At 45.9% G+C, this 13,687-nt stretch overlaps 1 protein-coding gene across 1 annotated transcript in view; it reads right to left on the reverse strand.

Annotated features, from left to right (window-relative positions):
• Dcbld1 (discoidin, CUB and LCCL domain containing 1) overlaps positions 1–13,299 on the reverse strand; it is an 80,065-nt gene extending 66,766 nt beyond the window's left edge. The window contains exon 1 of the mRNA XM_038340255.1: positions 13,095–13,299. Coding sequence (XP_038196183.1) covers positions 13,095–13,179 — 85 coding nt within the window. The 5' untranslated portion in view covers positions 13,180–13,299. The remainder of the gene's footprint in view (positions 1–13,094) is intronic.
• Between the last annotated feature and the right edge of the window lie 388 nt (positions 13,300–13,687).

The raw sequence follows: 13,687 nt of genomic DNA on the forward strand, positions 1-13,687 counted from the left end.
CTCAATAAAACAAGCAGGGTGGTGGTGGCGCACGCCTTTAATCCCAGCACTTAAGAGGCAGAGGCAGGTGGATCTCTGTGAGTTTGAGGCAAGCCTGATCTACAGAGTGTGTTCCAGGACAGGCTACAAAGCTACATAGACAAACTCTGTCTCAAAAAACAAAACGAAAAGTAAAGAGGAAGGAAGGAAGGAAGGAAGGAAGGAAGGAAGGAAGGAAGGAAGGAAGGAAGGAAGAAAGGAAGGAAAGAAGGAAGAATATATTCTGATCTTCTGATCAGGGTTTCCTCCCCCTCATCTTCTTCCCATACAACTATCATTTTCTAGCTTCTTTAATTATGTCCACATCCTTGAAAGGAGATGGAGTGCAGTGATTACAACCCTGGGTCTGATACTGACTAAGGAGCCTTAGGTGATTGCCTACACCTACCTAAGTTTCCTCAGCCACTGTATAGAGACAAAGATGGTACCCATACCATAGGATGATCATGAGTATTGACACAGGCACAGGGCTGGGAGTGAGGGCACAACTTGAAACCCAGCCCTTGGGGGCGGAGCCAGTGGGATCTGGAATTTAAGGCCAGTCTCAAAGAAGGCCCTGTCTCTAACCAACTAATGTTGCAAAGCACAGAAGCAACAAAACGTTAAGGATTTAAGCTGGGCATGAGGCTAGAGGGGCAACTTAGCCATTAAGGTACTTGCTGCTCTTCTAGAGGCCCTGAGTTTAGTTCCCCACTCCTACAACAGGTAGCTCACAAGTACATTTAATTCCAGTTCCAGAGGCTCTACCACCTCTTCCTTCCTCTGTAGGTACCCCCCCTACACCGACATATAGAGAATATCATTATTTTTATAAATTAAATTTTTAATTAAATACAGATAAATTAAAATATTCAAAATAAATCTTTAAATAGCGGAGCATGCACAGTGGCGCCTGCCAGTAATCCCAGTGCTCAGAAGACTGAGGCAGGAGAATCACTGTTGAGCTCAAAGTCAGACTAGGCTCACCTCAAACAACACTACTAACAAGAAAATTAACATTGCATTTGTTCCTTTGTTTGTGAGCACACATGGAAGTCGGGGGATAACTGTGGGAGCTGACATTCTACCTTACGGATTCCGGGGATTTAATTCAAGTTGTCTGGCTTGATATAGCAAGCGCCTTTACCCACTGAGCCATTGTCACTGGCCTGAGAATTTAATAGACTTTACCCCAGGTGTATTACTCACTGGCTAGATGACCTCAATTGAGCTGCCAGTCATCGTCTGTGTATCACTGGCCCTCATCTTTAAATTACCAACCATAACAGGGTGTGGTAAAGATAAATGAGGCTGTGTGTGCTCGAGGCTTTGTAACTGCTGAGAAAGTTAAATTAGAACACTCTTCCCAGTAGTTATCTAATGCCTGCTTAATGCCAGCGCAGCACATCCCTATGCACTAGTATCTCTGGTTCTAGCGCTTGGGACATTTATACTGAGGTCATACCATCATCTCCAAAGAATTCAAGGCCAGACTGGGCGACACAGCAAGGCCAGACCCTGTCTCGAAGCCATAGCAGCAGCCATACATTAAGAATTCAAGCTGGGCAAGCGTGGTAGCCCATACGTGCGATCCCAGCACTAAGGCTACGGTAAGGGAACTCACAGACTCCACCTTCTGTTTACCACCCACACGCCAGGGCCCTAACAGTGCTCCGTGAAGCCCTAACAGGGGCAGCAGCCTGCAGTATTCCCCAGGGAACTCTTCACTGGGCATCTCCTGGGACCAGAATTCTGTGGAATATACTGGTGACTGCCTGGACGAGGCTCTCCCAGAGAGATGTGCAGAGAGATCCCATTATGGGGTTAGAGGGCCAGTGTGGAGAAGTGCACTTTGGCCTTCAGAGTTCTAAAAATGACACTGAAATTGAACTATGTGATTTGACATTCAAAAACAAGACTTTTCCCACTAATGTTACCAAGTTACAAGTTTCTGGAAGCATTAACCAAATTTAAAAAAAAAAAAAGGATTCAAGAAGTTTCTTGATTTCATGGGTGAAATTATAAGAAAAAAACATTTGTATAACAAAAAACTTCTAAGACAACTTTTTAAAAATATTTAATTTCTTTTATATATATGACTGCTCTTTTATATATATTTGCTCAAATGTGTGTCTGTGTACCACCTGTGCCCGGTGCCTGTGGAGGCCAGAGGAGGGTATTAACCAAATCTGCTGGAATAGAGATACAAGACAGCTGTGAGCGGCCATGTGGAAGCTGGGAACAGAATCAAGTCCTCTGCAAGATCACTGTGAGCCATCTCTCCAGGCCGCAAAGGCAACTGTTTTATCTACATTGCATAGACACTTGGAATAAAGAAGTCAAAGAAAACTGGCAGCTAGGTTTACTAACAATACCAGGTAGCTGGTGTTCAAGCTGCTATAGCTTAAATCAAAGGTAACTAAGAAATCTTAGGCAGATGTGATGAAGGGGGCCTATAACTCAGCACTTAGGAAGCTGAGGGAGAAGAACTGAGTGTAAGGCCCACCAGACATCTCAGTGAGACCCCACCTCAAAACCCTGAGAAACAATTAAAACAGAAGAAGAAACAACAGGCAGGCAGGCAGCATATAAACACGCATATAAGTCAGATGTGGCTCGGGGGCATGGCGAAGGAGGCAGGAAGCCTGGGTTTGGCCCCCAACACTGCATAAATGGCTGCGGTGGATGGAGGCTCACATCTATAATCTCAGCTCTTGAGTCAGGAAATCAGGAGTTCCAGGTCCCAGACTGTGTTGACTAATGTAGCGAGTTCCAGGGAACTTCATTAGATACATGAAACCCTACATCCAAATATAAGTAAATGCGGGAGGTGTGTTTACTGTCTGCAGAATATGCAAAGGAAAATTTGTGGGAACTGGCTCTGTTCTGCCACCATGTAGGTCCCAGGTTATTTAAATCAGTTGGTCAGACTTGGTACCAAGTACTTTTCCCTGGCTCACTGCTCAAGAATATGTGTATTTTCTAATGTTGATTTTGTATTAGATAAGACACCAACAATGATAACTTTTTTCTGGTGAGTCTAGACATCCAAGTATTACCAAGTACAAAGCTCTCACATTTATTTTTGCACATGCAAATGATTCAGTTTGCATTTATGGTTTTCAAAAAAAAATGAGTAAGAGAGTTGGGTGTCGTGGGGATAGCCTGCAACTCCAACCAGCACTTGTGAATACAGGATCAAGTTCAAGGCCATCCTCAGTTACATAGTAAATTCAAGGTCAGCCTAGATTCCAGCAGACCCTGCCTCAAAGAAAATAGCACTGAGCCACCAAGTTGACACAGTGGATACAGGTGCTTTTCTGAGAAAAGAGAAATGGGGTGGAGGGGTCACAAAAAGAATTATGTAGGGGCCCTTGCCAAGAAAAAAAAAAAAAAAAACAGCATTTACCATGTGCTTATTCTATAAGGTTGCTACAGGATATTTTAAAGACTATATCATATGTCATTTTAATCTTTGAGACAGTCCTATGTGATAGACAGTGATGGTTCACTTTACAAAGAGTGATATCTCAACTATCCAAGCACACACTAAGGAATACTTCAGCGGTAGGTGCGTGCAGTTGCAGCTCTGAAAAATCTATGAACCTAGTTTGGCTCCACAGAGCAGAGAACAGAATCACTGTACCCTGTAGCCACTTTTGCCTAAACTAAATATGAGCAACTGGAGGCAGAGACGATGACGCTGCCCAGGCTCATTTTACTGGCGATGAGACTAGCTCTGAAATCCACGCCACCTTTGGCCATTTGCGGCTACATTTTGTCTCAAAATTAACGTGAGGAGCCCACACCCAGCACCGAGGCACTGGGGAGGCTTAGGGAAGAGGTCTGCCATTGAGTATGAGGCTACCCTAAGCTACCTAGAGTATACTCTACACCAGACTGGGCTACCCTGTGAGGCTCAAGCTCAACAGAACAAAAGCTGGGGAAGAGAGTCATGTTTAATTCAGGATTCTTACAAAAATCACATGAGAAATTGTTCCCCTTCCTTTCTAATTATTCAAGCACTCTTTACTAGATTATTCAGGAAACAGTCTGCGGAGGCAGCGGTTCACCTCCCACAGAGGTCCTTCACGCTGCTTCCAGTCACGTGGTCCCAAATGATGACTGGAAACAGCAGGCTTGTAGGGTAAAGTGCTGTTCCTCAAGCTTCAGCCCCAACAATCAATCACCTGGAGAACTTGATGAAACTCAGGATTTGGAAATTTTACATTTCTAAAAGCTCTTTGTAATAATTATCCCGCTGGCCCTGCAAGATGCGTGCTGCTGAAGAAGAGTCTGGAAGAGCACTCCATGTTAATAGAGATGTCTAATGAACCTTTCAAAAGTGCCCGAATTGCCAGCCTGGGGTAGCTTTATCCTCGATAGCTACTCCTAAAATCGGAGCACAGTATTGTCAACTTGCTAATACTCATTTTTCATGCTAGATGTGATCTGGGAGTCAGCAAAGCACAAACTCCAGGACCTAAGGTAGATTGCCACCGTGCTACCCAGAAGTGTCAGCTTGGGAATGATTTGAGCCAACTGTGGAGAATACACAAAGAAAACGCATAAGGCTGTTTGTCTGAGCACAGACACATAAAGTGTGTATAAAGAAGGCAATCAATGTTGACTGACCAGAAAATAGCAAATCTCAGTAGGGAGACAGAGACTCTAATAAGGTATGGAGGCACACGCCTTGAGAGAGAAAAAAGCCTTCCAACATGCCTATCTTTCCACAGTCCTGGAAACTGCATGGCCTTTGTGTATTCTGAACTTTGAATTTATCACAGTGGCAGAGAGGCAAATGGTTAGCTATTAATTAGGATTTTCAATAGTCAAATGTGATTATCCCTAAGAGAAAACAACGACCTTTCATTTAAAGCTTCGGTGCATAAACTACCCTCTGGCATCATGTTCCTCCAAAATTTCTTTAAGCAGTTCTCCCCTGGGCATGAGCATACAATGGCTTCCTTGTGTGAGTAGGACCACATGAAGGCATTTGGGATTGTAAACCGTGTCCCTGTATCCTAATTTACACACACAAAGTGCATAGACCCAAGATAAAGGACTCCATCTCTCTAAATCTCAGTTCCTTTAATAGTTCTCGAAATTATTGTAATTGAGTTAGATTAAAAAAAGAAAAGTTACATCAGAATACAGGAGGTTGTAGTGGTGCCCGCCTGAGATTTCAGCACTGAGGAGGCAGAAAAAAAAATCACTGCAGGCCGACAAGGGCTAGCAGACCCTCTTTCTTTCTTTCTTTCTTTCTTTCTTTCTTTCTTTCTTTCTTGCATTTGTTGTTTGTTATGTAGACAGTGTTCTGCTTGCATGCCAGAAGTGGGCCACAGATCTCACTGTAGATGGTTGTAAGCCACCATGCGGTGGCTGGAAATTGAACTCAGAACCTCTGGAAGAGCAGCCAATACTTTTAACCTCTGAGCCATCTCTCCAGCCCTAGACTCTAAATTTCAAAAAAATAAAAAAGGATCAGCCTGGAGACAATGACTGTAATCCTGGCACTGAGGTAGAAGCAAGAGGACTGGCGTTAAAGTCAAAGTCGCCCATGGCTACAGGACAATGAGGCCAGCCTGACATACATGAGGTCTATCTGAGGAAAAAAAAATAGCAGACTGTATAAATTTTATTGGTCTTTATAGTTTACATATATTCTTACATATAGTTTAATGTATTCTCATTGTTTCTATCTAATATTTAGCGAAAACCACACACTAGACAATGCACATGCATGACTTGGCTTAATTCAGTGCTAATGTCACTAGTTCCTAGTTATTTCAGATGACCTGAGGTAAAAGAGGCCTGCTGCCCTAAATGTGAGATCTTAGGGGATATGTGGATCTTAGGGGAGCCGCTAGCTCGCCCGTCCTCTTCCCAGGGCGGCAAGAGCCGAGTTTACAGCAGCTCTCCTGCGGTTGCATAAAGGGTCTCTGAAACCTCAGAATGGCCAAATACAGACATGGCGGTTGTATCGTGTATCTGCACTGTCTACCACAGCTGGCTGTTGAAGGCTTGGTCCCCGGGCTGTGGGACTGGAGGTGGCTAAAAGGAGGGCTCTGGCCTCGCCAATGGATTAATGCATGGAAGAATGCATAGATCAACAACCTACTGGCAATGACAGGAACTTTATGAGGTAAGCAGGTCTATGCTCCCACAGGCTCCTGAGCTCGGCCTTGCTACCAGCCTAGGAACAACCCAGTGGATTAACCTTAGGCTGAAACCTTTAAAACCTCGAGCCAAAGAAAATCTTCCTCTTTCAAGTTCATTCTCTCCTGTTTGCTTTGGAGGTGGTGGTGAACAGTGTTTTCAAAGCTGTATGTACAAGAGTCCTATAAACAGATGCTATGGAAATACCCTTGTGAATTTTACCCTTCCCCTCTCTTCCTGCCCTCAGCTGAGGCAGAGCAGCTTCCCCAGCCAGGCGCTGACTCAGGGAACAGTCATCCGGAGTCCTTATCTGCCAAACCCTGTACCAGGTACTAGTGGTGGAAATAATCAGGCTTGGACTCATGGATCTAAGAGACCCCTCCAGCCCACCCTCAACCCTCCAACAACCCTCCTCTTCAATCTCTACTCCACCCCCACCAAAGAAACCAAAAAATAAAACAAATAAAAAACGAAAGAAAGCCAAACAACAACAACAAACCAAAACCCTACCAGTCTGGCTTGGTTCTGGATTCAGTGTACCGGGGCTCACAGGTTCAACTTCATTTCTAGGCTGATTTAAAAAAACCACATGGTTTTCCTTCTTTCTCATCAAATAAATGGCCCCAGTCACACAAGACAAGCAACTATATATTTTTTATGTATCCGAAGAATGGAATTAACATCTGGAAGGTGACATTACCATGAGTCGTCCAACGTAGAAATTACTTCATAGTCTAGTCTGTAAAAATCTTTCTGATTTCTCACAATATTTATCCTTTCGCGCTCAGTACCAGGCATCTCACACACTAGGGCAAGCTGTACTCTCACGTTTATTTATTTTTGTGTATACACATGGGGAGGGCAGGTCAAGCTTGTCTCGTTGTACATGTGGAAGCCAGAGAACAACCTGGAAGAGCTAGCTCTTTCCTTCCAATATGTGGGTCCCAAGGATCAAACCTCAGGTTGTCAGGTCTGGTGGCAAACACATTTTACCAGCCTGAGTTCTAGCAAACCCACACTCGCAGACTGTTCCCTTACTAACAACAACTGGGTAGGCAATCTCATTGTTTTGCTGTGTCCAGGTTTTGATTCTCGACCATTAAGATCTGGGCCTTAGCAAGAGGTGGGCATGTGTTTCCACTGCCTTCTCAGCCCTGTGAGGACGTAGCCCTACTGTGTGCATCAGGTACCGTTCAAGACACAACCTCCTCCCAGACCTTACAGTCTAGTAGGAGGAGAGACAAACACAGATGTAAATGGTATGCTCTGCTGGAAGAGGGCTCTAAAGAAAACACAAAGGAGGGAGGGGGAACGTGGGGCTCCAGGAATGGGAGAGGGCTTCCTATGGGTGAGAGAGTCCACTCTGATGGGAACATCTAAACAGGCAGGAGTGAGCCCTGTGGACAGGCAAGGCTGCAGGCACAGAGAATAGCACACGCAAAGGCTCTGAGGCAGAAGGGGCTGCCATCTTGGCAAAGCAGGAAAAGTCAACTGGTGAACCCAGACAGGCCAGAGTAGAGGGATAGAGAGTGGAGAATGAGTTAGAGCCAGCAGGAGAGGAAGAATGAGAACGTCTGGTGAACTGTCACGTTAACCGTGCAGACAGGAACAGAGTAAAGCAGCCGATGAGCCCTGCGCCCTGACTGTGTGCCAAATGCAAAGTCTATAGGTAGAGAAAGCAACCAGTTCTTCCAACAAGGGCATAGTGGCCTCACACCATCTGAATTAAAGCTTTAGGGTGTAGACAGGAAGTAGTCCAAAGCTCTACAAGGTGCGCTTCTCTGAAGGTTTCATTGTTGTTCCTACCTTAAGATGATTAAAACATCTACAATTAATTAATTTCTCTATCCATCTTAGAAACATAAAAGGGCTGGGTGTGGTGGCACAATGTTTGTAATCCCAGTACCTGGTCTACACAGGGAGTTATAGGCAAGCCAGGGTTTACAGAGTGAGACCTTGTTTCATAACAAAACAATACATAAAAAGCAAACACACTACACACACACACACACACACACACACACCACCACCACCACCACCACCACCAACAACAACAACAACAACAACCAGCCTTGGTTATACATGCCTCTAATCCCAGAATTAGCAAGATACAGACAGGTAATCAGGAGTTTATGGTCATCGAGAGCTCAAGACCTTCCAGGGTCACAAAACAAACAATAACAACAGACACCCCCAAACAGAATACACCCCATAATTTCTCAAAGGCAATACAGGTCTTACTTTCAAAGTAAGTTTTTCATGATTTTCAAACCTGTTTTATATCACAAAGTTAAAGGATTCAAATTATGAAGAATTTAGGAAACCGTGTGAAACCTTAGTCAGAGCTCAAGTCCTGCTAGAAGGACACCCTTTGATTTGGTGGCTGATTCCTTGACACGGCCTCTTTTTGTCCCCAGATACGAGGTACAACAATGGTTCTGAAAACTACAGATCATTCACTTCACCAGAGCCAAGAGCTTTGGGTGGATAGTTCTAGGGGCACATTCCCCTCTCTGCTGTGCTGACATGTGAAGGAGGTGTCCTCACACACAGAAGCATGTCAAGAGAGCTGGGCTTGGTAAACACAATTAATGAGTGGAAGCAGCCGGTGAACCTACATAAAGAACCTCATTAAGGTGTCTAGCACTCTCTTCCCACTAATTAGGAAATGGTTTGAAAGCATCTCCTAACACACAAGGAGATTGTTCAGTCCAACTCAGAAATATTCGTTGAGTGTCTCTGTCAGATGCTGGAGGCTAGGATGCCAGGGATGGGGAACTTAGCCTGCAGGGCTGGCTATGCCTCACTGTCCCCTGGACAGGGAAGATCTGGGAAGGTCTGCACGAAGGAACACTGATGCAGAAGGTGCCAGAATAAACTTGTGCTTACTCTTTTAAAAAGTCACTTACCTAAAACATCAAATGCCAGCAGGTCTACCCAAATATAAATTAGTGATGAAGATTAGACCTTCAAACAGCAATACGCCAAGAGTTGGGAAGTGGTTTTGAAAGGAATTTGTAAGTGTCCAGGAGTTGCTCTTCAAAGTATCCACTGTTTGTTTCCATTTCGTTGATATTTAAATCATCAGGAGAAAATCTGTATTCCCCATATGCACATACTTTGGTGAAAAGAGAACTGGGATTTTTAGATTCCACCACAACAGCCAAGGGCATTCTGGAATGGAAGGGCCAGAGGATGGGGAAATACAGTCTTGTGGACTACAAGAGTGTTTATACTCCGAACTCACAGCCACTGTGGCCACCCTGCGGAAGACCTGCACAGAATGCCAGTAAACATTCTGTGATGGGTAACAGAGAGACAGGCTCCACCCCTGGTTGAGGAAGGATGGGCAGGTGGCTGACTGGGAAAAAGAAGTCACTTTTCTTCAGGAGCCGCTGGTAAATTACCCATCTCCAGAAAACCCCACAACCATGCTTATGCAAGCAACCCTAAGGAATTAACTCAGTGAATTAAAACAAACAGTCGAGATAGTAAGAAGAGGACTGGTTGGGAAGAAGAAGGGGATCAGAGGTAGTGGGAGAAGAATAAGAAAGGGCAAGGGGGGCAAAAAAATCATCTAAACACATTACATTCTTGCATGAAATTGTCGTCAAAGTAGAGAATACCTTAAAAAGAATTAAGGGCATTCTAGTCTACAGAACTATTATCAAGGTAATAAGGCTGGACCAAATCCAAGTATACAGATTGATACAAACAGAATCAATACAAATGAGCGAGCTGTATGCCATACTATTAAAAACTAAAAAACCGTGTGAAAAGTTCATGGAAATACGGAACCCAGGAAGGGTGAAGCAAGCAAAAGAGGAAACAGTGCTGGGCAAGCACCCTGGGGAAGGACAGGTCAGGAGAAGAGGAGGAGTAAAGGCACCGGCCAGGTACACAGCAGTCACAGCAAAAAATCACTGCAGCCTCATAAGGCCACCGGGCCCTCAAACGAGAATTCAAATAGTATCATTGTCTAGCATCATAAATAATTTAGGTGGAAACATGCCTATAATGCTAGCACCTGGGAGTCTGAGGCAGAAGGATCACCAGTCTGAGGCCAGCCTGAGCTATAAGGACAAGCCTGGGCCAGAGTCAGACTCTGTATCAAAAACAAACAAACAAGCAAACAAAACAGAACAAATAAATAAAGCTGACTGGTTTCATCCCTGACACTATCTGACCTTATAAACTAAGAGCCCAGAAGAAATCTCTAGACCTAAAGTCAGGATGGATGCTTACATTTATGGACACTTGAAACCTGTCCCACTAAGGAGTCTGGAAGACCACACGTGTTTGAGAACTGTCTTAAAACTTATAGAAGCCAGTGTAGTGATACAGGCTCCCAGCAATAGGGAGCCAGGAGCAAGAGGATTAGGAGTGGAAGATCACTCTTGGTTATGCAGCAAGTCTGAGGCTAGAATGGGCCATTCTGGGATGTGGAGTGAGACCTTGCCACAAACAAACAAACAAACAAACAAAACAGGGCTAGTGAGACACGAAAGTCTTTGCTGATAAACTTGAGGACCTGAGTTTCATCCCCGGAATCCATGTGGTGGAAGGACTCCTGCAAATTGTCCTTTTATCTCCATATATGTGTATACCCAGTACACAGACCAAAAAAAAAAAAAAATTAGTGTTAGAAAAGAAAAAAAAAAAAATATTTATCATGGAATTCCTACCTAGATCCTTTTCAGTAAATATCCCAAACCTAAGTTTTACCTTTTGTGTGTGAATACTCACATTCATTCATTCATTCATTCATTCATTCATTTATCTGTGTATTTATTTAATTATCCATCCATCCATCCACCTATTATTTTGACACAGTCCTGCAATGCAGCCCTGGCTGGCCTGGTATGTGCTATGTATTTCAGGCTAGCCTTGAACTGGAGGCAATCCTCCTGCCTGTTTCCAAAGTGCCTCAGCACACCTCCACACCTCCGTGGTACTCATTTATTTTAAAATCCTAAATATACAAGCTGTTCTACAATAACCCTGATGACAGCATCTTTCTTCCATCAGTCAATGGCAACAATGTCTAAAATTCGACACTAGGTAAGAATCTGAACTTGTAAAGTGCTCACTTAGCCCAGGCAAGTACTTTGCTGTGGAGGACACGCTGTGAGGCGGGCTCACAGACTTACTGAGTTAGGTGCCTTTTCACCACTGCAACCCCAGCTCTGGAGGCTGGAGAAGAAGGATCCAAGGATCAGAAATTCGGGCTAAACAGTGAGTTTGAAGCAGGAAGTTTACAAAAGACCCTGTCTCAAACAAACAAAAAGTAAGAAAGGAAGAAAGGAAAACAGAAAGAAAGAAATGAATGGGCTGCAGCAGTTATGAGAGAGCATATAGCTCTTGCCAAGTACCCAAGTTCAGTTTCCAGCACCCACATCAGCTGGTCACAACTCCAGCCACAGGAGATCTGGGCCTCTGGCCTTAGAGGGTTCCTACATTCATATGTACTCGAGTCTTGTCATGAATTCAAGAGTAGTCTGTAGTACGTAAAGGTCTTCAGGAAAGCTTGAGGTACAAAAATAAAGCCCTGTCTCAAAACAGTAAATAATAACAGTAACAATAAATTAATTAGAAAATTTTAAAATGGTGCTGCAGAGATATTTTAGCGCGCATGAGGACATACTCCTCTTGCAACAGACTCAAGCCTGGTTCCCAGCACCTATACCCAGGGGCTCAAGTCTGCCTGTAATTCCAGGTCTAAGATTGCAGACACTTCTGGCCTCATTGGCATCTGCACTCACACACATATATCCCAACACAGATACCAGTAAACACAATTATAAATAAGTTTTTTAAGAAAAAACCCACACCAAATAAATGTAAAATGTTACATTTTCAAACATGAACTTTGAAAAAGTGTTTTCAATATTTAAAACATTCAGGGGCTGGAATATAGTTCGGTTGGTGAAAGGCTTGCCTTGCATAGGGGTTCCCAGCACCGCAAAAAAGAAAAAAAAAGTACGCTTATAGAGTATTCAGAAGACCTTATATATTGCAAATTTAACATACGTTAGATTGTGCTACAGTAACTAAACGAAAGCAACGTCACATGTTTTGTGTGTTTTTAATACTATGCTGAATGTCTAGGGGTGAACGAATACATTTTTCAATGAAAAAATTCCAGCGTTGGGTTTAACGTTTCACCAGAAAGCACGGCGGGGGCGGGGGCGGGGGTGGGGGTGGGGTCCAAGCATGCTGAATAAACTCACTGCCTTTAATTAACTCCAGTTACGGAGAAGCAAAGGCAGAAGAGGAGAGAAACAAAAACTAAAAGAAAAAAGAAAAAAAGAACAGCAGAAAGCTGGCCCTTCCTATCCAAGGAAAACTGATTAACGCAGATTAATGAAGCAGAGCCACGTAGGGCTGGGAAACCAGATTCCAGCTTTAATCTGGTGAACTGAGAGTAAATCTGGTGGCGTTGGAAGCTACCGAGGAAAAGCAGGCTGGGCCGGCGTCGACTCCCTCAGACACCCTCTTGGCACCAGAGCCGCAAGGTTCCAACTCGGGTCTCTAGCAGGACACGCGTGAGGCTGTGGGGTCCCCGTCTGCAGCCTGCTCCCGGCCAGCCCAGCAGAAGCACCCCCACTGCAGGCAGTGACCGGGAGCCGGCGGGGCGCTCACCCGGAGCCAGGCCACTCACACCCGCCGCCAGGGTCGGGAAGTCTGGGAACTAAGTGGCCGAGCGGGGACACCGCACAGGCAGCCGAGGAACAGGCGCCAACCTGCCGCGCTCGTTTGTAGGGGGGGGAAGGAAGGAGTTTTGGGGGCGAGATCCGGAATGCACTCGCTCTCTGACTTCAACCCATCCCCGGCCTGGCGGAGACCGCCCGCCCCGCCGCAAGCTCCCGGGAGGCCCATCGCGCTCCCGGAGCCCGGGCCCCGCAGTCACTTACCCAGCTCCTCCGCCTGCAACCGGAGCGGAGCGCACACGGCGAACAGCAGCGCCAGGACGCCCGGCCGACCGGCCCCGGTCCCCATGGCCTTGCCGGGCTCCAGACCCGCAGGATCGGCCTCCCGGCCCGTCCCCACGCCACCGCTGCCCTCTTGGGGCAGCTCCTCCGCGGCCCGGCGCGGCGCGGGCACCCTGCACCGATCCCTCAGGGCGGCCCGCGCCCGCGAGAGGGCGTGTCTGCTCCGCCCAGCCCAGCCCCGCCCGCCCCTTCCTCGTAGTGACCCCTGGAGCCACCCGCCTGCGCTCAAGAGGAGCGCCCAGTTTCTTCCCGTCCCCCGCCTTCCCCGCTCCGCACCACCTGCCCCGATCCACGTGAACACGGAAATCAAAAGTTCACCTGGCGCGCAGGCTCGCCGGGAGCCGGGCGGCTCACGGAGACTCCGCCCCTCGGGCGATTTGTCAGCTCCACCGTATTTGGAGGTCCACCCAGGCGATGCAGGGCACCCGAAATCTGATGGGGTGATGGCGGTAGCAGGCAAAATCCAGTTCACGTTCATTCATTTTCTCTCTCCCTCTCTTCTTCTCTCCGTGTGT

The sequence above is a fragment of the Arvicola amphibius genome, chromosome 8, assembly GCF_903992535.2.
Source record: "Arvicola amphibius chromosome 8, mArvAmp1.2, whole genome shotgun sequence".
NCBI lineage: Eukaryota > Metazoa > Chordata > Mammalia > Rodentia > Cricetidae > Arvicola > Arvicola amphibius.